At 43.2% G+C, this 24,684-nt stretch overlaps 2 protein-coding genes across 2 annotated transcripts; both read left to right on the top strand.

Moving 5' to 3' along the window:
- The first annotated feature begins 11,751 nt into the window (after window positions 1-11,751).
- Window positions 11,752-15,567, top strand: LOC118789501 (zinc-binding protein A33-like). The gene is made up of 6 exons (XM_036546000.1): window positions 11,752-12,156; window positions 13,207-13,302; window positions 13,393-13,623; window positions 14,097-14,119; window positions 14,204-14,322; window positions 14,936-15,567. Exons 1-6 carry the CDS (start codon window positions 11,752-11,754, stop codon window positions 15,565-15,567), a joined length of 1,506 nt encoding a protein of 501 aa, XP_036401893.1.
- Window positions 15,568-19,933: 4,366 nt separating this feature from the next.
- LOC118789422 (E3 ubiquitin-protein ligase TRIM39-like) lies at window positions 19,934-23,016 on the top strand. The gene is made up of 6 exons (XM_036545875.1): window positions 19,934-20,332; window positions 20,986-21,081; window positions 21,384-21,614; window positions 21,940-21,962; window positions 22,051-22,169; window positions 22,451-23,016. The coding sequence occupies exons 1-6, from the start codon at window positions 19,934-19,936 to the stop codon at window positions 23,014-23,016; spliced, it is 1,434 nt and encodes a 477-aa protein (XP_036401768.1).
- The last annotated feature ends 1,668 nt before the right edge of the window (window positions 23,017-24,684 follow it).

The following is a 24,684-nucleotide window of genomic DNA, read 5'->3' as shown; positions in this document are numbered from 1 at the left end:
ACACACACACACACACAGACACAGACACAGACACACACACACACACACACACACACACACACACACAGGCACAAGCAGAAACACCAGACCTACCCTGAAGCAAAGGCGGCTGTCATGGCAGGCGAAGCTGTGGTCGAAGTGCAGCATTAAATATCATCAGAACAACAAACAGTCCAAACTTAGAGGAGCGGCTCTGGAGAATGCAAACTCAGAGAGTGCGCCAGAGACTTCGCAGCTGGGCAGGCTCCAGAGCACACATTGTACAAATGCTCACAAATAAAGGAAGCAGCATGCGGGCCCTCAGACTGACAGAGGCCTCTGCATTATGGAAATAGAGCCACCAGCTAGAATCCGATTTATTCTGATCTCCACACAGAAAACAGAAAATTTGGGAGTTTAACACCACTGGTGTACACTGTTCACAAAGTCACTTTTCTTTCGAGACAGATAAGTGTAAATAGATTAAAATTTTATAGAATAAGTGCAGTCAGGCAAAGAATGCTCACAATGCTACCATAGACCTCTTCTCCATCCTTAAACTGGCCAGCACACACAGACATACTCACAAATATGCTGTCACACACATATACACAGACAGATGCAGGGGCACACACTCTCTCTCTCACACATATATATTTACAGTCTCTGGTTCTCTCTTTCTCTCTCTCACTCACCCACACTTTTTCTCTCAAATGGTCATGCTTACATTTTCTCTCACACACATATATTCACTTTATGCTACTTTCCAATAAACACACACATGCACATGCACACACACACACACACACACATTCATTACTTCTTCACAGTGGCCTGTATTCACGTCAGTTCCTCACCCCCTCTCCCCCTCAGTAATTTCCCTGCCCAGTCCCAGCATGCTTTGGGGCACTGTGCTTGTACAGTACAGGGTGAGACTAGCCTAACCAAGGGCATGGGCTGACACTCTCTGCCTATCAGTAGTGCCCTGCATCTATAAACACACCCAGGTCAATGGTCAGGGTTCAGGGGTCAGAGGTCAGGGTCAACAGAGGTGAAAGGGAGTGGAGAGATAGGGAAAGGGTGTGGCTGAAATCCACCCACTGCTGGCAGGCTCTTCAGAAGGTCTGTCAATCATCTGAACAGCAAATCCCAGAGCTGCAGGTCTGTGATGTTAGCACCATTGGTGTTGTGTTTCTGTTTATGCAACTCAGCAGAACAGCATTGCACTAATGTCATAGTCTAAAGGCAAGCTCCTATTAGTGCCACATTCTGAAGATGTTATTTTCCATGGGTGTCAGTGGTGATGACATCACCCTAAAATCAAGCAGCCAGTAGTGCCAGGTTTTGGTGCATTTGATACGACACTAAACAGCCACCCTGAAACTAATCAGAGGAAGGTTTTCAACACAGTGCCAAAGGACAGACTTTTAAACTGAAAAAATGTATTGCCTTTAGGAGGCGAGGAAATGACACCACCTACTTTTCAGAGAGAGGGAGAGAGGGAAAGAAAGAACCTCAGATGTCAAATAAAAGGATGGAGGGAACAAAACACAAAAGAGCTTGTTTGCCAGGCTCGTAAAAAGCTCCATGCTCTTTAAATAAGCAGCATTTATAGCTGGAAACTGGAGGTATCATTTCCATCTGTTGTAAATAAACAGAGGAGCGGTGATTGATTACTCTGAATGAGGACGCCTAGAGCTGCGACAGGATGGTGCTGCCGCCTAGTGGCAGACTTTTGGTAGTGCAGCTCATAGCTTCTGACAAACAACACAATGCAGTTTCACTGACCTGTACACTGTCTGGGTCAGCACTTTCAGTGCCATCTAAACAGTTTAAAGATTAATCTGCATGGCATTCATTAATTAACTACAAAAATCCCTACAATGTCAAGGACAGTGAGAAATCATGGCCACATATAAAACAGGGTGGAAGTAATATGTTGTTTAGAAATGTATTACAAGTTTGTGATAGCAGTCTTGCAAAAATCATTTCTTGTACTTTGGTGAGTGCAAGTGTTTTTGAAATGTTGTAACATCCCTAAAGTAAGAAAAAGTCAGTTATAAAAGGTCCGCTTCCTCTTTTCAGAGTTTGGTGTCTCGTTAGCCTCGGCAGAAACAGGCCGTTAGCCTCTCTGGCCTGTGTCTGATCATGGAAGTGACATTTCACAGTGTGAAAGATGTTTATTTCTTCACATTTTGGCTGCTGGCTTGCGAGGCTGTGCTCCATGTGAGTCAGTGTGGGACGGTATGATCTGCCAGCATGGAGCTGAGCAGCAGGAGAAAGAAAACACACACACACACACACACACACACACACACACAGATGCACACGCTCTCACATAAAAACACATGCATCCGAACACCCGCGCGCACACACACACACACACATAGTGTTAAACATTTACAGATATATTTTGAGCGCAAAATACTATATCTTTTTGACAACTCCACATTAGTTACGCTCACAAGGTAAGACACATTATAATAATGAGGTAGGGAGGTACACCAAGTTCCCCAGAACTCCCTATCAACATAGAGCTGGAAAATTTAAAATACAGTTTCTATTCCCTCTCTGAGGGGAAATCTCACTCCTTTAAAGATAAGCTTTTTTCATATTATTATTGCCACTTAGAGAGAGACTTACATACTGCTTCTATGTTACAGGTGAGGAACTTCAGAACAGATTTAATTCAATTTCTTGTCTGAGTGGAAGAGTCAGTGGAGAGGAACCTGTTCACCCCAAGCGGTCAGATATTGTTCCTCTGATCCCATTCTCCAACCAGGCCCAGATAAACCAGGCTCACAGTGGGACCCCACTGATTACAGGGAGCAGCATATCTTTGTCCCCTTCTGCTCCCTCCCCTCCTCCCTTCCTCCCTCCCTCTCTCTCTCGCTCTCTCTCTCTCAGTTTCAGTTCTTTTCATTCCCATAAGCTTTGCTGGTGTGCCAAATATATGTCTCTGTTGCCAGAGAAACACAAGCACACGGTGGAGATTCCCATTCCATTACATTGTCATTTACCAGATGCTCCTATCCAGAGAAACTTAAAATGAATGCCAAAGAGAAACAAAGGGACAAAAAATATCATCACAACAAATTTATAGGGGTGTCCTGTGGATCCTGTACTTTTTTTCCACAGTTGAGTACAAGACTCGAAAACTTCCAGGTGTGTTGGAGGTGGATGGAATTCTCTTGATTCGATGAGGAATCCATGCCGATTGTCTCCAAAAACGATTGTGCACACAGGGTTATAGTTTACAGAAAAGGCCGGCCCTCGTATCAGCAAAACGGCACTGATTTGATCCTGTGTGACCTGACTGGGAAGGGTCTTGCAGACATTTGATCTTAATGAGAGGAGGAGAAAAAGCTATGGCATTGTGGTTGAGGTGAATGGCCTTGTACCAGAAGGCACTACACCTCTGCCCATGTAAAAGCACCCATACAAAATCAATGTCTCTCGACAGATGACCGTCGTTATTACGATGTCTAAGAGTTCGTAGAAATTGTATGTAAAATCGTATATTTTTCTGTTTCCGTTCTGAAATAGTTTCTGAACTGCGAATTTAACTGCACACATGTTGAGACCAGCAATCATGCTACCACAAGCAAAGCAAGATTGCAGTGGTTTCATCGTATAGAATGTCACAATTTTAGGAGGTACTTACATAAAATAAGAAAGAATATTTGCTATTTAAAATGCATCTCTAGGTAATGCGATCTCTATAGCAAACAGTAACCCTTTACCTTCGGGCGAAACCATGTTGGAGTCGATCTATACGTCTTCCTGTCAGTACTCTGAGACAGATTATTGTGGGTACTGCGTGGTAGGTACTTCTGTGGAAAGACATCCACCGAGTCTTGATTGCTTCCCATAAATATCCAACACTATAAGAGTCTAACATGTCACATGCAAACTATATAAATTCCTGTGGATCAGGGTGTGTGATCGGGAGTTTGACATCAGGCTGTTGGCGTTGGCGCTTGTGGTCCGCCGCCATCATTCTTTTTCTTATACACTTTGATTTATATACTTATTAATCTAAACATTCCATGCAATAATACAACACAAAAAATTCACAGAGGCCACGAGGGGGTAGTATAGTTCTTTGCGTCACATGGAGGGTTGAGCCAGAAATCGCTCAAACTTGCAGAGTGTGAGATTTAATATTTATATTTATAATATATTCAATGTATTATTTGCCATAATAACCAACCTAAAATCTACAGTAGTGAAGCCCCCTTTAGGGGAGATGAATGACTGCAGCGTAGATACATCTAAATACAAGTGTCTTCTTCCTGCCTAATTAGCATATATTGCACTTTTCATGTTTATATGTGCTTCTTGTTTTGAGCATTCTGGGTGAAATGTTCTATTGCAGGGGTGTCCAAACCTCTCCTGGAGGGCCACTTGTCCTGCACGTTTTAGATCTCTCCCTGCTCCAACACAGCTGATTCAAATGATCAATTCGTTACGAACTCCTGAAGCTACTGAATAACAAACTGATCATTTGAATCAGCTGTGTTGGAGCAGGGAGAGATCTAAAACATGCAGGACCAGTGGCCCTCCAGGAGAGGTTTGGACACCCTTGTTCTATTGTGTCACATTCTTTTTCACCACTAGAGGGCAGCAGAGTACCACTTTCACTCTTGCAGGAATTACAACGATGCAAACACGTTCATTTCAGTAGAGGCTAGCTCAGTCTTCATGGACCTGAAAAGTGTGGTGTGCAAGGTTATACCTAGAGCAGGGGCAACAGAATGGCACAGCAGTAAGGTGTTGCATTTAAAAGCCTCTATCCAGGGGATTGTTGGCTCAATTCCCAGGTGGGCCACTGGACGTACACCCAATACATCATTCCTATGAACTCGTCCGTTTTTTCACTGCATTTATTGATAGCATGAAAACACTATTATGTTGTCTGAAGTAAATAAGGTCATAGATATTCTATGTGGAGGCAGCAGCTCAGACATCTGGAGGTGTGAGCTGAAGCTGAGGCAGCAGATGGTTTGCTGTGTAAGCTTAGGGAAAGCGCTCAAGCAGAGATACCAGCGAATCACATGGACAGCGTGAGTGCTGTGAGTCGGCTGGATAAGAAAGTGGTGATCTTTTTTATGCAGACATGACTGCTAAGCCTGTTGACTGACACTTCCATACAGAATGTACAAGGCCTCAAACCTGCCTCACTTTCTAACATCTAGAGTACATATTTTTTTCTTTTTTAATGCTTTTCTTTTCATATGCAGTCTTTTTTAGAATCAGCAGGTGTATATTAGTGATTACATGCTAACTGATGCACTGGTGCAGGACTCCTGATATGGGATGAATGGAATCCACTGACATACTAGCATACAGCCGACACACTCCAACACACTTGCACTGAGCTGACACACTGCAACAACGTCATACACAGCTTGTATCGGCAAAACGGCACTGATTTGATCCTGTGTGACCTGACTGGGAAGGGTCTTGCAGACATTTGATCTTAATGAGAGGAGGAGAAAAAGCTATGGCACTGACACACTGCGACACACTCTGACACACTTGCCAACAGCCAATCCACGCATCTACATACTCGCACAAAGCTACCACACTGTAACACACTCACACACAAACGATAGATGTTTTTCACACTACAAGTCTCAGTACAGCAGAGTGGGCGCTCATTGGAGAACAGCACACCTGCACTCAAAGCAAAACACTTTGCTTACTGAGCCACCCAGGACCCCGAGCACTTGAAAGCTTTAGTCACATCCTTATTGAGGTGTTTTGCAATGTGTGCAGCGATAGAATTGGTTACTCAGACAATGGGGGCGGACCTTGAAGGGGAAGAGTATGTCATGGCTGATTGAACATCCCTTGCAACCTGACAGTGTGACCTCAGACCTCTAGCTATGCCTTGGCAGGTATGACAGGCGTGATGTGACTCAAGTGAGCTAAGCTGACTGCATACATCTCCAGGTGGCAGAGCCCAGAGCAGTAGAGACCCATCAGGCCACTCAATGGTCACTCATTGCCACCTTCATGAATATTCATGAGGACTTGAGGGGATGTGTTTGTGGCGGTTTGCTTTTCAGTAAAGGTCCTGCTCTGCTTTACCGACCGAGTGTAGCCTGGGGTATACAGTTATACACACACATACAGGCACACAGATAAATGCGGAGACTCCACTCCCAAGTTTCAGCAATGTCAGGGAATGAGACAGCGCAGGACACCCCAAAGGTTTCTTCCTGATAGGGAGTTTTTCCTTGCCACTGTTGCCTTAGGCTTGCTCTCAGGGGGTCTCAGGCCTGGGAACAATGTAAAGCTACTTTGTGACAACTTGTGTTGTAAAAAGCGCTATACAAATAAAAATGAATTGAATTGAATTGAATTGAAACCATCCGCCCCCCCCATTCTGCATCCACTATCGGGACATATTTCTCCTTCTTCTTCACCCTTTTCATTTTCTAAAACATTAATCCCCAGTCCAGCTTTTCCTCCATCTCCTTCATCACCACGTCTTTTAAATTCACTCCCCCCCCCCCAACCCCCCCCCCCCCCCCCCCCCCCCCACACCTCCCCCACCCCTCGGAGGGTTAATCCAGCTACCAAACTGAACATCCGCAGCTACTCCTTATCCTCATCACTATGGTGACCACCCAGCCACCACTAGGCAGATTGCCGTGGAGACCTGGGGTCATCTCCAAATCATTATCGGTCCCAAGAAAATCCCAGCGTGTACCACGGCCCCTTAATTCCTGTGCTGTGAATCCACCCCCTCCTCCTCCCCGTCCTTTTTTTGGGGCAGTGCTGATGTTCACCATTCTCCCTGGGGCCACTGTACAAGCTGACCCACATAACGTAGAGATCGGTGGATGTGATCGATTGCGTTCACCAAAAACAAGCACAAATCGTAATAGTGGAAGTCATACTTGTAGAAAGATTGCAGCTCTGGCATTCTTGGTGCTTGGAGCTTCCTTTTTTGTCGTAGATAAGATGCCTACTTGCTACACTGTCATCCTCACTTTACATTATATTACATTATCGTCATTTAGCAGACACTCTTATCCAGAGCAACTTACAAGGTTACAATTTTACATATTAGCCATTTATATGCTTTACTAAGGTAATTCTGGGTTAAGTACCTTGTCCAAAGGTACAGCAGCAGTGCCCCTGCAGGCAATCGAACCAGCAACCTTTCGGTGACAAGCCCTCCTCCCAACCACTAGGCCACACTGCTGCCCCACAGTTTACCTCTGCTTCTTTGCTGAATTCCAGTGCGTCTCCCAGCCAGCCACAGGGGCTACAGGACGAAGAGCAGTGAAATGATCTTTGAGCTGGTGTGTAGGCCTTATCCTTTTGTTTCATTAGGGGTTTACACAGCTGGGCATGTCTGCATGCGTAGGGTTAAGTGCTCTGCCCAGGGGTACAGCAAGTACACAGGGATCAGAGAGTAACAATCTAGGGCACAAGGTTTCTCCTGGGACTGTGGTGACTCAACGATCAAGTGTGTGTGTGTATGTGTGTGTGTGTGTGCGTGTGTGTGCGTGTGGGTATGTAAGTGTGTGTGAGTAACAGCATCACCCCGCTCATATTTCTTTCCTCAGGTTCGAAGAATCCACCCATTGTTGTGAAGGCAATACAGGTCTAAGTGAATCTGCATGCATGTTCAATAGCCACACATCAGCAAGATTAATATATACGGAATTTGATCTCTCCCTGTCATGATATAGGTTAGGCTGAAGGGATGGGTCTGTCATCCACTCCCCAGTCAATCAAGACAGTATCCATGACGATAGATGCGGCACTCTCCTCCTTAAACCCGTTGGCTGCGGAGCATTCTTCAGACACTGATAGCCTGTGAGAATACCACACCAGCGCTATAAAAAGACAGACAGCAGATTATCGGCTTACACAACAGGCTCACGGACAAATTAATATTTGTTCTTCCCTCCATCGCGCCTAATCGGCTTTGTAAAAAAGACCAAGTGCAAGTGGTACATGCTGTTTCTTCAGTCTTAAATCCTTACGCTACCCCCCCCCCCCCACCCCAACCCCACTGTCCACTGATCTAAGCTGGCAAATCTTTCTGTTTGTAAATCCCACTCTTAGAATGAGTCCCAGTGGGGTGGAACACAAAGCAGCTCTTATTTTCACTGACAACAGATCTGCAAAAGGACATCTAGGTCAGATTATGAACACAATCTCCTGCCTGTTCGTTCGCAGCTTACACACTCAATCTTAAACCCCCCCCCCAGAAACCCCAACTTACCCCCCACCACCCCACAGAGCACTGAGGACCTACACATACTGGCCTTATCCTAAAACTACAGTGTACACCCCACACAATCACAGAAAATTCTGTTTGTGTGTGTGTGTGTGTGTGTGTGTGTGTGTGTGTGTGTGTGTGTGTGTGTGTACGTGTGTCCATAGTATATTTATTATGACGAGGCATTCACATCCACATCTTTTCATCTAACCACCCTCATAAAGACATTATACAAGCTGGCATCATTTGCATCCTTGGTAATGATATTTAATCAGCTCTAATTGGCTATTTTCAAATACAAGCGCATACAAACCATTTAATTTTAATCAGGCTCTGCACAGACCCTGCAATGCGGCAATAGAAGATCAATTAGCAGGTTTTGATTCCCCAAGTGTCTGACATGATGCTTCCAACACCCCCGAGAATCACTTCTTATGAAACGATTTCTGTCAATCACCACAAGTCACTGACAGACATGTAATAGTTTTGTGCTGGGATCTTTGAATTGGCAGGCCACTGGCAGTTGATGACTAAATATGCTGTGGATGTCTACCTGAAAACTACCCCCCTATATATTCACTTTATCAGAGCAACTTACATACATGTAGATTACAATTTTATCCATTTGTACAGCGGGATGGAAGCAATTGTGGGTTAAGTACCTTGTCCAAGGCTCCAGTGGGGAATCGAACCAGCAAACTTTCGGTGACAAGCCCTGCTCCTTACCACTACACGACACTGCTGCTATATATATATCTATAAATCTACAAAAAATATTCAGTACATGAAGCGATGCCTTGAGATATCCATGATATTTATTCTGTAAAATAATACTTCTCAGCCATACAGACAGAAATATTCCCCTTCCTAAGAGTATTAAACAGAGTATTGAAAGACGTCTCTACTCCCACGCTATGCACTCCCAGAAAAACGCCTGTAACCTTCTCCTCTCTATCACTGTCCACAGCCTGCTTCAGATTTTGGATGTCAGGGCTTTACTTAATCATGAAAGAAATAATAATAATAATGTAGCAGCAACAACAACAAATGCATATTAATGATGAGGATTATAATAAGGGAAGTAATCTGGACATGGCAGATGTAATACTAAATCTTAAATTGTTTCTGTTTCGTGCAAAGTACTCTTTGTACTCAAAAGCACTCAAAGACACGCATGCGCACGCACACACGCACACACACACACACACACACACACACACACACACACACACACACACACACACACACACACACACACACACAGAGCGAGAGAGACAAAGAAAAAGACATTTCATAAAACATGTTTATTACACTTAGAAAACAGCAGCTCTTTGTAAATAACCTTTATAACTATTGAAAAAGATAGGGAGACAGAAAAGAAAATGAGGAGGAAAGTAAAAGAACAAAAAAAGACAAAAGGAACGACTGGTCTCTGACTCTCATCGCCCCCCTTCATACAGCATTAAGGTGTGTGTGTGCGTGTGTGTGTGTGTGTGTGTGTGCGTGTGTGTGTGTGCGTGTGTGTGTGCGTGTGTGTGCCCACATATTCATATCTACATGTGCATATGGGTTTGTGCACATGTGTGTTCATGTTTGTTTGTGCACATGTGTGTTCATGGATGTTTGTGTACATGTGCATATTGAGATGACTGTGAGAAGCTCCCTGTGTGAGAATGTCAGACCTACGTTCTTTTCTGCAAACCATTCAAAGGTGTGAGCGAAGATGATTTGGTCCATGAAAAGGTCTGAGTGGTTATTTCTATTCCTACTTTAAAATCAGGACCCCACACCTGAGGGAGCTCAGGGGCCCTTGAGCCGTTAAACATAACATGGGAAAGTCAGTCAGTTGCAGTCGCCCCTTGGACAGTCACTTTGTCACCTACAGGAGTCAGCTAGGCAGCTTGCGGTAATGATAATGGTCAATGAAATGCATAGTCTGTGAAGCCCCAAATGCAACCCCACCCCACCCCCCCCCCCCCACCCTGAAATTTCACAGGACAACCTTAATCCCAGCACCCCTGCTGCCAACCTTCTACACACAACTCAGACCTTCAATTCAGTCAGTGTCATCATTACAATTTAGTTACATAGCAAGGATTTTCAACATTCATGCCGCCAGTCACACAAACATTGCACCAGTCTGCATCCAGGGAAATGGCTGCTTGGGGCAGGTGTTATCTCTGCAGTGATGTCATCATGTAGGAGCAGCGGCAGGTGTGGTGGTGGTGGTGGGGGGGGTGGCATCATTGTACACCTCTGTGCCTACTGCCTTCTTCCATCATCGGGGGGGAAGGCCGGAGACTCCCGGCACACACTCCTCTCCAGACGAAATCACTGTCTGTGTAACTAACAGCCAGCCGCTCTGCCTGTCACGGCGTGGGGTGGATCCCCATGCAATGGTCCCATTTGCAGAGTTCTCTCGGGATGGAGGACCTGAGGAGAGAGAATGAGAGAGAGAGGAAGAGAGGAATTTCATTATCTCTATTATTTCTGTTCTTTTTCTTCTTCTTCCCCTTCTTCTGTTTCTTCTTCTTCTGCTTCTGCTTCTTCTTCTTATTATTATTATTGTTGTTGTTGCTGTTGTTGTTATTGATCAGGCATGGAGTTCTTACAGTGTAACTGTGACATCACAGTGTTGCTACCATGTAATAGGCACATTCAGGAAAAAGCTGTTTGTTCTCTTGCTGTCACTCAGGCCAGAAATGTTGCCGACCTTTGACACATGACCCTGCTAAGTGCCTCCTCACTTGTCAACACTGATAACCATGGCCAATGACGGGAGGTGTAATCTCATGGGTTGTCATTATATGTGATCTATATGTGAACGTTTAATATATCCCCTGACCAGAAATGAAAGGTCGCTCCACATCATACCGTGGCTGTGGAGTCAGTGCCTACAGGGGGCAGCACAGACTAAGAAATGAATAGAACTGCCTCAACACAAAACAAGGTGCGCTTCATGCACAAATTTAAGTAGAGATGCAAACATGTTAAACACTGAGGTGATGGAAAAAATAGTCAATATTCAGGGTGATCATTAACATTCTGCTATTTTAACTTTCAAAGACAGATTTAATCATGTATGTTTGTACATGCACACCCACATGTATGTGTATCTGCAAACATGGGTGTGTGTGTCCATGATTTCTCTGTTGCAGGGTGTTGGGCAGGAAATTGACCTCCAAATAATTTCAAAGGCAATTTAGTTATTATACCAAGAGAGGGATGCAGGATATCTCTTAAATGCACGCTCAAAGTTGTGCAATCAGAATGTTTTAAGTATTGATACGTTCAGACCTTCATGCTTTGCACAGTGAAATCCATGTTTTCAGTGTATGGTCTTTCTGAGAATGTAAATGTCATTCAGCCAAGTGCCAAGCCTGTCCTCCCAATGATATCCTCCTGTATAAAATCTTAATAAACCGGAATATTCAGTTTTATGAGGGAAGGTGAAAGTGCAACTCTGAGAGAGTGACGGTCCAAAGTTGTTTCTGAGAGAGACAGGGTGCGACTGACTCTGCAAAATGGCGGCCACAGCTTCGTTTCTCAAAAAAGATCTCTCTTGCCACTTGTGTCGTGACATCTTCACGGACCCTGTAGTCCTGAAATGCAGCCACTGCTTCTGTAGAGTCTGCCTGCGGCGTCACTGGGAAGAGAAGAGATCTCGGGAGTGTCCCATCTGCAGGAGAAAGGCCTCTATGGATCCAGCACCTAACCTGGCTCTGAGGAATGTTGTGGAATCCTTCTTACAGCAGCAGGCTAAGAGTGAAGCTGCAGAGAAGAGCGAAGCTCTCTGCAGTCTCCATGGAGAGAAACTGCGGCTCTTCTGTGAGGACGACCAGGAGCCTGTGTGTGTTGTGTGTCAGACTTCAAGGAAACACAAGAACCACCAGCTCTGTCCAGTGGAAGAGGCCACACAGGATCGGAAGGTACGCTTTTACAAGTAAAAATTCAGAAATATGCGATAGATGTATAAATGATACAATATGCAGCTGAATGTGACTGAAATATATGTGTGGGTGGATGACATGTTGTCACTTAGAGCTGTGATTTGGGGCATCCAGCAGAGAACACAGCCACTGCCAGAAAGTGCAGAAATTCACAGTGAGAACACCAGTGGAAAGGCAGTCAGGATTTATGTGTCACATCAGATTGACTGTATGACTAATGTGAAGAGAGAAGACAGTGTGTGTTTCCTTTGGCACTTTCTCAGATGGTAATTTGTCTAGGTCTGAGAATATTGTGTTTAATATTTGAATTTGATGAGATTTTCTGTAAAATAATTAACATTATGTAAACTAGTTACATCTGCAACATCTTTTTTAATATTTAACATATTGAATATAAAAGCAATATTCAGTTTATATATCTAGTTGGACATACTGTAGAGCTATACTTCTATACTAGTACACATAGAAGTTCAGTTTATGTTGAGTTGATCTTTGATATGTCCATCCATAAAACAAACTGCCTCTGTAATCATGTTTTATCATCGTTACTGTTCCTTCTCTGGAATCATACACATTAAAAATATCTTCTTTGCTTATCTCTCCAATGGAGATGCATTTCTGATTTTATAATAACAATAATAATAATCATCAGTATCATCATCATCATCATTTACTCGAATCTGTCAGCTTTGATGCTGAAATGCCTGCTACACAAAAGTTGATTAAACAGTGAAGTTACAGGAAATGTAGTTTATTTTCCCCACATAAATGTGCTGTTTTGTGTCATTTTCATGTAAATGGACTTTTAAATAAAGAGGAATATGATGCTAAATTTTATTATAGTCTGTAAAAACACTTGATTAATTAAGCAGATATTAATAAAATTAAGTGTTTTGGGGCAAGCTTTTGAGCTGGACTGCTACATCTTTTTGATTTTATGTCACTCCTTTGTCTTCTCTGTAAAACGTTTGCTTGTATGACTATTACCATGCAGTTTCACAACCTACAAACCACTGAATCTCATTCCAGGTGGAACTCAAGACTGCACTGATTCCTATAAAAGAAAAGCTGAAAAGATTCACTAAAGTTAAACAGGAGTGTGAGAAAACAGCAGACCACATCAGGGTGAGTACAGTGATTGTTACACATTTTAACTTCACTATACAATGATATAGAAAGATTGTTAGTGTTTAATATTGTGTTTTTGAACTGCAGAGTCAGGCCCAGCACACAGAGAGGCAGATAAAGGCAGAGTTTGAGAAGCTCCACCAGTTCCTGAGAGGTGAAGAGGAGGCCAAACTAGCGGCACTGAGGGAGGAAGAGGAGCAGAAGAGTCAGATGATGAAGGAGAAGATAGAGAACCTCAAAACACATATCAACACCCTTTCAGAGAAAATCACAGCTATAGAGAGGGCCATGAACACTGAAAACATCTCCTTCTTAAAGGTAAGAGCTTGATTTAGCTACAGTGTTCTGGGTTTATACAAGGTCTTTGAATTAAACCAACCATTTACCAAATGTATGTCATAAATGATTACATTCCTGATGGCATGTCTACTCATTTTATTGAAAATGAACTGCTATGGTCCTTATTGAAAAAGCAGTTGGAAAACAAGGCTTGTAACTGTTCTTCTATTAGAACTGAACTGTAAGGTCCTCACTCTGACTGGAAGACACAGTGGTGCACATATAACAGGAAATACTGAAACAATTCCACCAGGGTTTAAATTTTGGTGCCACAATCACTTGATGGACCAGAATTAGAAAGGGAAATTACTTTAAAAACCTTTAATTCTGGAGGGACTCCTACCATGCAATCATTAGAGAACCGTTGGAGATCGGAGAACAACTGGAGGGTTTTCTGCTTCTTGCCAAAAAATTACATCTTGTCATAATGTTGTTTTAATTGTGTTTTTCAGAACTACGATAATTTCCAAAAAAGGTACGTAGACTCTCACCTGTCTTCCTCTTCTTGGTTTAAGCATGAGCGACTCACAGCATGAGTGACTCCTGCTTGTCATTACAGAGCCCAGTGCACACTGCAGGATCCAGAGCTGCTTTCAGGGGCGCTGATAGATGTGGCCAAACACCTGGGAAATCTGAAGTTCAGAGTCTGGGAGAAGATGCTGGGGATGGTGCGGTACAGTGAGTATCTGGGATTATAGTGAAAATTGCTCTGTGCGTATTTGCACACAAGCTGTGCATTTAAACAGACCCCAGCCTGCTCCATGTGCAAGAGAACTTTGAACGGCTATTCACATCTTCAGTGATGACACTGGAACTGCTTCAGTACATCATCCAGCTGTATAGATGAATGATGTAAGATGTAAAAATATACACAAAAATATGCGCTTTGCATATACAAGGCTTCGTTGCATGAAAGAACAGAGGAAATGCTGGGAGGCATTTTGTAAGATGAGTAATACTTCAGCATGGTGCTTCAGGTAATATTGCCTAAAATGTAAATGTATGTTGAGGTTAATATTGAGACACAATGGCAGGGGTTCCCTGCATTTACTTCCGAAGGAAGACACTTAAAATCACAAGTCTTGCATTCTCACCAGAAAGCAATTTGACATGGTCTTGAAGAATGTGAACTAATTTTAGCCAGTGCTGAAAGGTGAAAGTCAGATGGTGTATTTGAGTGTTACTTCAGATTTATGTGTAATGATTTATTGTAACCCACGTAAGTCACTCTGGATGACAGCATCTGACATTACATAAGCATTTTAGTGTACTGGCCTCATTTTTCCTACAGCTCCTGTGACTCTGGACCCCAACACTGCAGCCCCCTGGCTCTCTCTGGCTGACGATCTGACCAGTGTGAGAGACACTGGAGATAAGCAGGAGCTTCCTGACAACCCAGAGAGGTTTGACCGCAGTGTGAGTGTGTTGGGCTCTGAGGGGTTTACCTCAGGAAAACACAGCTGGGAGGTGGAGGTGGGGAACAAACCTGAGTGGGATGTGGGAGTAGCAACAGAGTCCAGCAACAGGAAGGTAGTAATTCCATACGACCCAGTGCGGGGACTCTGGGTTGTGACTCTGAGGAGAGGCAGTGAGTACACAGCATCAGGAGTCCCCCTCACTCTGAAGAGGAAACCCCAGAGGATCAGAGTGCAGCTGGACTATGATGAGGGGGGGGTGTCCTTCTATGACCCCAGTGACATGTCACACCTCTATACTTTCAAAGATACGTTTACTGAGAGACTCTTCCCATATCTCTCTCCTTGCCATATTGATGATGGCGTTAACACTGGAGCCCTGCAGATCTGCCCAGTGAAGGTGTCTGTGAGAGCTGATCTGTATTTTTCCCGAATGCGGCCACGTGACCCTCAAATGGCCCATGTCAACATCCGGCGTAAGGGCCATTTGAGAGCACAGTTTGTGTAGACTGATGCATTGCTCAGATTTTGTTACTGGACACGAACTGATTATTGATCTTTTTAGTGATCTATATAATAATGTATTATAATATATATTATTTATAAATGCCTCTAGCAACAACAACAACGCAGCCTCTCTTAATCTCCTCCTTTTAGAAGTGGGAATGTAGGATTCTGAACACGTACTGTGCAGAGTGGCAACGGGGTCAGAAATGACTTTGCCAACGGATAAAAATGTGGAGATTTGTTTAAAGAGAAACATCCTTCCTCAAAACAAAATATCTTTGCCAACACCAAACTTGTTCCTGCAGAACAAATGCAGGACAAGAATATTTGGCAACCACACAGTGGCTGAACTGTATCTTGTCTGTTCCTAGTTTTATACGGGACTGAATAATGGGCTGCATATGCATTGCGGTCACCTGTGGAGCTGAAACCCTACCTGGCAGCCTTGGATGAATTTCCATTTGTACATGGTGCATTGCCTTTCTGTGGCCTGCAGGTGAACTCTGCAGCTCAGTGACCACACATTTTTAAGTGATGGAGTCAGTTAGCAGTGTAATCTTCACCTATGTATGTATAGTATTAATTAGGCACAACTGATTTCAGACAAGTGCAGGTTAACAGTGATCCCATTGAAGGTCTTCTGTAACTGTAAGTGAAAGTGAGATGGGACTGAAACACACTTATCACTGGCTGTAACTATGGACGGGCCCGTAGGCTGTCAGTGGCCCATGTAGGAAAGCGATTTTTTGTTACTTTCCTATTTGTAGGTGGGCCTTCTCACGCATTGACCGTTCTACGCAGTCTTCAAAGTAACCATTCAACACTATCACTGAAATTGTTTGTGCTTGTGATTGTGACAGCTATATAAACCACCTTCCCATCTTGTGTATCATACTTGCGGTTTTGATTGATAGACACTTTATATGTATTTTTATTTGTCCTTATTGAAATGCTCCAAAACTACATGTTTTATTAAAAATAAATATTATTTCTACCCACCACTTATTTAATTTGGTTGCTTTCTTCTCAGAAGTTACGACGGAAGAAGGCTTGCTGGGAAATGCTAATTTGTTTGTCCAATGACCTTGCTCTCTGTCATTTGTGATAGCTTGCGTGACGTCAAAAAAAAAAGATTTAGTAAGAAGCAAGTGTTCCTCGGTAAATGTGAGATAAGTTGAAAGCATAAATAATGTTTAGCAAGCCCAAACAAAAAAGCGGCGCTCAAAAGAGGGAAGAAAAAAGAGAGCAGGATGAGTGTACTGCTAAACTGACGAAATTAGACAGGCTTTTTATCCATGCTGCTTCATCGAATGCTAACGATAGCAACGTTGACGTGCAGCCGGAGGCTAACGTTAGCTCACCATTGCCATCTAGTCCCACAAGTGAAGCTGTATCTGTATCATAGCTGAATGATGAATTCTATAAATACAAGTGATTGTGTGATCAGGTGCCGACATCCATTCATTCATACTGTGTAAGCCTATAATGAGTTGCTGTGTTGCTGCTTTTGTTGATGGCTATTTTTTCTATGCTTATCGACATACTGTGTAAGCTACCTTTGTGTTGATTTGTTAGTGTGGGCTGGCTAAAGCTATTTCAGATGTTTGATAGTTGGAGAAATTAGGCTGTGGTGGTTTGAGTCCAGGGCAGGCGATATATCGAATATGTAGCGTTAGATTTCTTCCCTTATTTTTTGGCAGTGGCTATTCTTACGACGAGTCGTAGCAATTAATTTTAGTCTATTCTTACGGTATTAGTTGGATTTCCGGCGGTGCATGCGCAGAGGTTATTTTCGGACTTGGATGCCGTTCATTTTCATAATAATAAAAAAATTCACTATTCTTACTACGTGAACACTTATACCAAGTTGTCATAAGAATAAAATGCGGTATGTTTTTACGACGATAGCAGACGTTCTGTCGTAAGAATAAATTCGTACCTATTTTACGGCAATTTGCTCTATGTATCTCGTGAGGGTCACCTAGCCCACCTCGAGCTGGGGACTAACCAAGCATAACCCCAGCCGGCCTAGTATTACTGGGCTAGGGGTCACCTCGATTTTTGCAGACATTCCTCAGGGTTGTCGCCATCTTTAATGCACCCCGGGCGTGTACGGAAATTGCTTCCGCAGAGGTTATTTTCAGACTTGGATGCAGTTCATTGTCGTAATAATAAAAACTTTCACTATTCTTACGACGGAAATTACCGATTTATTCCGAGGGGACAATAGAGGTAATAGCTGATTATTGTTTATGAGACACTTCACAACCTCCAACTGTCCTACGGTTATGTGTACAAATATGAAAAATAAAGACAGCCTAAAACACAGGCCGCACCTTCGGCACCGTTACATTGGGGAGGGGAAAAAGTTATGGCATGTTTGCATGTCTATACATTATCTATCTATCTATCTCTAAATCATTCTGTCTGTCTGTCTGCCTGTCCGACCGTGTTTCTTGTCTGTGTCTGTGTGTGGACAAAATCACCTAACAAACCCATTCATGAAGTGGACAAAAAACTTTTATTCAACATGTTGAAATGTAATAATAAGCAAGTTCATCAAGTTGTTAAAGTAGCTACTCCTTCCAAATCATACGTTACCAATGAAATTCTACCATAACAAAGCATACTGCCAAAAAACACACTGCCACAGAATCAAGAACATGTTATTCGGTGGACATAGGCCTACATGAGTTCTTACTTCAATAGACATGAAGCTACAGTAATAAAGTTTCGCCTTATCATCTTGAAACCATGGCCGGTGTGCAACTTGAAAAGCCAAGTCGGCATTGTTCATGTTTAGATACATCGCAACCACGAAATTAAGAACTCCACTAAATGTGTTGTTTGCCAAAACCACGAAATTTAGAACCCACGAAACTCAGTCAATTTCATGGGTAGGTGACAGACTAATGGCCATGATGTTCACCTCTGTGAGCTAAAAAGTCAACCGTGCAAAGTCATAGTCAAAATTGCATTTAGAAATTTTCAGCAGCATGACATGAATTGCAGAACTACATTCTACGCCTTGGCGCTTTTTTGTGTACACACTTTAGATGATACCAATCAAGGCATGCATCACAGCATAAGCTGTCAGATTCACTGAGGTCTGCTCGCCTGCTCCCACTCCCCCACGGCCTTTTTAAATGACTCGTAGGAGTCAAATTCTGCCCCTTCGTGGAGAGCAGACGCCGCCATTTCCATGTCTTTCTCTAAGTCCGAAAATAACGCCGCCATCCATGTCTTTCTCTAAGTCTAAGTCCGAAAATAACCTCTGCATATGGGCCACCGGAATTCCAGATAATGCCATAAGAATGGACTAAAATTAATTATTACGACTCGTCGTAAGAATAGCCACTTCCTTATTTTTTCCCTTTAGTCATACCTGATGCAGGAGCACACCTCCAAAGTTCAGTGAAATGCTTGTATCTATATGTTGGTTAACTTACTTATTAACTTTGAAAAACACATAGCATATGTTTTCAGTCTTTATCTTTATAGCCATGTGTTTCTATGTACCGCATGGAAGCAGCATAGTGCTGTTGCTGTGATATCAACATTAAATAGACTCGTTTTTTTCCCCCGGAAGCATTTCACATGGCCTCGGGAAACTGGAGGTGTGCTCTTGCATCAGGTATGAGGAAAAGAATACGGTAAGAAACTGAGTGTGTGCGCTTGTCTTTTTTTAGGGGGGGCAATAAAAATATTTGCACCGGGGCCAATCACAGTTAGGTTTAGCTAGTGACACTTGTGTTTATTTTTCATGATTCTGTGCAATGACTCATTGATTTAATACATCCAATAAAACAATATTACTCCTGTTATATAGCTACTGCTGAATTCTGCCTCTAGGTATAATCAGAACATAAACTGAAGTGAAACTTTTTACCAGACTGCCCATGGTCACAGCTATGACCTTGCAGACCTTTTTTTTTACCTCTGCCCCTCTGTGACATGTGGTTGATCTCCCCATAATCAGAATCCAACATTTCTCAAAAATATTGTCGCAGTGGTGAGAAAACCCCCATAGATTCATTCAATGTTACATGTACATGTCATGTGACCAGAATGTTCCATTGATAACTTTAGTCCCATTGTAACTTTTCTTGTGACTTAACTATAATACTGTTACAAGGATTAAAATGTTTTTGCATGTATGAATCACTTCAAGTCAGGAGTCACATTGTGTGCGTTTGGGTGCCAGAGTGTGTGTGTGTGTGTGCTGCATTTGATTCAGCCCCTTTCAACGCCTCCAAGCCAAAGGCCACTCCTCCTCCCCTATCACCCCTCTCTGCACTGTGGACCTTTGGACGTTTAATCTCACTGCAGTGAGCAGGACAGAGCAGAGCCGCCTCAGACTGACAGACATGGGAGCGCAGCAATCCTACCTGGAGGTGTCCTGTCCCGGGTGTTACTGCCTCTTCAGGGACCCCGTCACCCTTCCCTGCAAACACAGTCTGTGCCAGGAATGCCTGCCCTTGCGTGGAGAGGGAGGGGAGGATGCTGTGGCGTGTCCCGTCTGTGGGGGCCGCAGCTCAGGGAACCCCAAAAACAACTCCTTCCTGCAACGCTCCGTGGAGGCCTACCTCCTGAAGAACAACGTCCAGCCCCACCCGCCTGTCGACCCCCTCTGCGCCTTACACCGGGAGAGGAGGCAGCTCTACTGTCGCCAAGACAGTGAGCCCATCTGCGTGGTGTGCATGTCAGCCAGACGGCACCGAGACCATACTGTGTGCCCCTCAAGCGAGAAAGTGGAGGAGCTAAAGGTCTGCTCTTCTTACTTCTCTCACTTTACTGTTTCAGCCACACTAAATGCAGAAACTGAATTGATTTTGACTTGAGTGAACCCTCCTGAGCTCCTCGAGCAAGTAACGAAGGGTTATTGCCCTTGAAATCTAGGTTCACTTCAGCTTTGGAAAAGAACAAGATAACAGGGGGATTGTGCTAAATAATTGTTATCCAATAGTCTAACACAACACTGCAGCAATGTGATGAAAAGTTAGCATTCAAGTTTTACAGCTTAAATCGCAACGTTATGGGAGCTCAAGCATATAGAGTTCACTCTTTTGTCAGAATATAGTGAAGCAAGATCGCAGTGTGGAGGATCGTTACAAAACAGAGAGGTAATAAAATGGATTAAGGGTGGATTCAGAGATCAAAGTTCAAAATGAATGTACAGGTATATTAATTTCATTTACAGCGTTTACACAAACCTCTGATCACTACTGGTGCACAATGGTTACAGGTAGGGAGTGGTCATTATATAATTTAAAGGCAAATAATTGTTACTCCAGAAGCTATCTTGTGTAGGATTGGTTCTTGACACTTTTGGAGGAACTCTAGTCCTGTGTAGTGATTGGTTGCTAGCCTTTTAGGAGGAGCTCAAGTTGTGAATAGTTATTGGTTTCTGACTCTGTAGGAGGAGCTCCAGGCTGCTATGGAAGAGTTGAAAGTCAAGCTGAAGACTCTTGGTCAAACCAGGGATGAGGAGAACAAAATGGCCGAGCTCATCAAGGTGAATGGAGAAGTTTTGCCTGCATTCTGTGATGCTGAAATATTTATATAAGTCTAATTCCTCCACCTAAAACACAACACGAATAGCTAAGTTTTTTGTTGTACCCCCCTGCCAGCTCTGTGACCTTACAGGTGTTCACATTTACAACTAAGTTTCTGTGTACTGACTAGCGCCATCTGCAGGATGAGGTCTGTATCACTGAAATTGCCGAACGAGTAGCTCTTATGTCTGTTTTGTCTGCACTAAAGGAGGGCATAAAAATAAGAATAAGAAAGCTTTTAGCATGTGTTTCCACACCACAGAGTCAAGCACAGCACACGGAGGAACATATTAAGGCAGAGTTTCAGAAGCTCCACCAGTTCCTGCAAGAAGAGGAGGAGGCCAGACTAGCTGCACTGAGGGTGGAAGAGGAGCTTAAGAGTCAGGTGATGAAGGAGAGGATAGAAAACCTCACCAAAGAGATGATGTCCCTGGCAATCCTGGTCCGAGAGCTCCAACAGGAGATGGAAACTGACGACTTCTCCTTCATCAAGGTACTAACACCCACATCAGCTGTTCTGAGTAGCAATTACTAGTAGTACTAATGATATATAATAATCCTACCTATAAGGGTTAGTCATACAAAGAATACTAATGATTTTCAAATAGTATTGTTTAAAGCTGCTCACAGCTCTGCAGTGGAAAGTGTTCCTGGGAGTGTCATTCAGAACCCTTCTCAGATTTCCAGATGCAGTTTTCTCTGAGATTTTGGCGATAAGCATCATCTCTTTCAGCCTTTATCATGAAATTACAAAGTATGATTATTATGATTATTGTGTTCATTGTTTAATTAGCTTTATTTGTTTTTTCTCCCTCTAGAATTTTCACAACACCAAAAGCAGGTGAGTAAACGGCACACCAACCATTACCTTTTTTTAAAGACTTGATTCAAATCCCCACAGAATGAGTGACTCCTGCTTATCATTACAGAGCCCAGTGCACACTGCAGGATCCAGAGCTGCTGTCAGGGGCTCTGATAGATGTGGCCAAACACCTGGACAATCTGAGGTTCAGAGTCTGGGAGAAGATGCTGGGGATGGTGCAGTACAGTGAGTATCTGGGGTTACACTGATATTCAAATGTGTGTATTTGTGCACCCAGTGTTTACTCCAATGAACTGTAACATATTTTAATGCGATCATTTTCTAGCCTCTTCAAAAGCTCTCGAGAAATTCTGTTGCAGTTGTTGTTTTAAATTTGAGCACTGCTACTGCACCCTTAAGTAACAGAAATTACCTGATTTTCTTAAAAAATGTGTAAATGACCATGGGAAACAGAGTGAACCTAATTATTCATTTTATAAATGTCATTGTCCTTCTAAATCCTTCAGCTCCTGTGACTCTGGACCCCAACACCGCAGCCCCCTGGCTCTCTCTGTCTGATGATCTGACCAGTGTGAGATGCAGCGAAACTCTTCAACAGCTTCCAGGCAATCCGGAGAGGTCTGACTTCAGTCTGTGTGTGCTGGGCTCTGAGGGGTTTACCTCAGGAAAACACAGCTGGGAGGTAGAGGTGGGGAACAAACCCACATGGACTATAGGAGTGGTGAAAAAGTCCATCAACAGGAAGGGTGTAATTACACACCGTCCAGAGAGAGGACTCTGGGTTGTATCTCTGCAGAAAAGTACATATCAAGCCTGCACTTTCCCAGGCACTCCTCTTAATCTGAAGAGGAAACCCCAGAGGATCAGGGTGCAGCTGGACTATGACAGGGGGAAGGTGTCCTTCTGTGACCCCAGTGACATGTCACACATCTACACTTTTAAAGACACATTTACTGAGAGACTTTTCCCTTATTTCTCTCTTGGTGATTTATACAATGATGGAAGTGACTACAGAGCCTTGCAGCTCTGCCGAGAGGAGGTGTCTATAACACTGACGGAGGGTGAGGGCTGAGGGGAATGAAGTGTGTGCGTGTGTGTGTGTGTGTGTGTGTTGGGGGGAGGACTCTGATATACATAATATGTGATGATGTTGCTTTTTAGTTTAGTTAATAGTTTACAGGCCACCTGGCCCTTATAGTGTTTTCTTATTGAAATTTACCAACTTTTTACCTGACTTGGTTGTCAATACTGAAAAGGCTGTGATAGTAGGCGATTTTAATCTGCATATGGATAATAAACCTGGCTCGTCCAGAACAGCATTTTTGTCTATCATCAAATCTATTGGACTCTATCAAGCTGTGGATAAACTCACACATTACTGTAACCATACTCTAACCATTACTGTAACCATACTCACATATGGAGCAGATATTAACCAGGTAGACATTATGCCACACAATCCCATTTTGTCAGACCGCTATTTCATCTCTTTCAATTTATCGTTAATGTGCTACACATCCTCGGAGCCCAAATTTTCCTCTCGGCGCACATTTTCTTCTTTTACAGCTAATGCCTTTATCGATGAGCTTCCTACATCATACAGCCTGTACAATGAAATCTCCTCTAGCTTATGTTCAAACCCTAGTTTAACTGAAATGAATCAACTCACAGACAGTATTGACTCTACGTAAAACTCTGGATGCCATTGCTCCCCTTAAAAGGAAGAAAATCACAGACAAAAAGCTAGCACTTTGGTACAATGACCATACCCATGCTCTCAAACAAGCTATGTGAAATCTCGAAAGAAAATGGCACTCCATGAAATTACAAGTTTTATTCCTGGCGTGGAAGGAAAGTCTCTTAACCTATAAGCGTGCCCTCATAGCTGCCAGATCCAAATATTTCTCTACCCTTATACAGAAAAATAAGGACAAAAATAATCCTAGGTATCTGTTTAGCACTATCGCCAGATTAGTTGAGTCCTGCATCAGTTAGCCCTAACATGCCAGCAATTTATAGTAGCGATGACTTTATGAACTTCTTTGATAGTAAAATCATAAAGATAAGAGACACAATGCAAAAATTTTCATCAACTTCTGCCTCCTGCCTGGCCAGAACCCGTCCTAGACAACAAAGGTATGTCTGCTAGGCCTGCCTCGTCTTTTATATCAGTTATACCAGATGTCCCTCTGAATATATCAAACATGGAGGCCTGCCTAACAGATGTAAAGAATTGGATGGCCTGAAATTTTCTCCTCCATAAACTCAGACAAAATCAAAATATTGGTCATTGGCCAAAATTCAATCAGCCTCTCGGACAGCCTTCTTCCATTTGAGAAAATCAGGAAAATTGTATCAATTAATGATGCTGAAAACCTAATCCACATCTTTGTAACATCCAGATTAGACTACTGTAATGCCGTCTTTTCAGGATGTGCAAATGTCTCACTAAAACCCCTTCAGCTGGTACAAAATGCAGCTGCTCACATCTTAACTATAAGTAAATGCTTTGATCACATTACCCCAGTTCTAGCTTCTCTCCATTGGCTACCCATTAAATACTGGATTGATTTTAAAATACTCCTTCTCACATTTAAGGCTTTAAATTGGCTTTCCCCTCCCTATCTTAAGGACCTTCTTCACCCACACCTTCCACAAAGAGCCCTTTGTTCCCAAAATGCCGGGCTTCTCATCAGTCCAAGAGCGGGCAAAACTACTATAGGTGATAGAGCCTTTTCCT

This window comes from Megalops cyprinoides, chromosome 1 (genome assembly GCF_013368585.1).
Source record: "Megalops cyprinoides isolate fMegCyp1 chromosome 1, fMegCyp1.pri, whole genome shotgun sequence".
Taxonomy (NCBI): domain Eukaryota; kingdom Metazoa; phylum Chordata; class Actinopteri; order Elopiformes; family Megalopidae; genus Megalops; species Megalops cyprinoides.
Note: the sequence above shows the minus strand (reverse complement) of the source record. Positions and strands in the feature narration are given on the sequence as shown.

Coding starts and splice junctions, on each gene's coding strand:
- LOC118789501 (XM_036546000.1), top strand. CDS start 11,752: ATGGCGGCCACAGCTTCGTTTCTCAAAAAAGATCTCTCTTGCCACTTG. Junction 12,157..13,206: donor AGGCCACACAGGATCGGAAG/GTACGCTTTTAC, acceptor ATCTCATTCCAG/GTGGAACTCAAGACTGCACT. Junction 14,323..14,935: donor GCTGGGGATGGTGCGGTACA/GTGAGTATCTGG, acceptor TTTTTCCTACAG/CTCCTGTGACTCTGGACCCC.
- LOC118789422 (XM_036545875.1), top strand. CDS start 19,934: ATGGGAGCGCAGCAATCCTACCTGGAGGTGTCCTGTCCCGGGTGTTAC. Junction 21,615..21,939: donor ACGACTTCTCCTTCATCAAG/GTACTAACACCC, acceptor TTCTCCCTCTAG/AATTTTCACAACACCAAAAG. Junction 21,963..22,050: donor TTTCACAACACCAAAAGCAG/GTGAGTAAACGG, acceptor TTATCATTACAG/AGCCCAGTGCACACTGCAGG.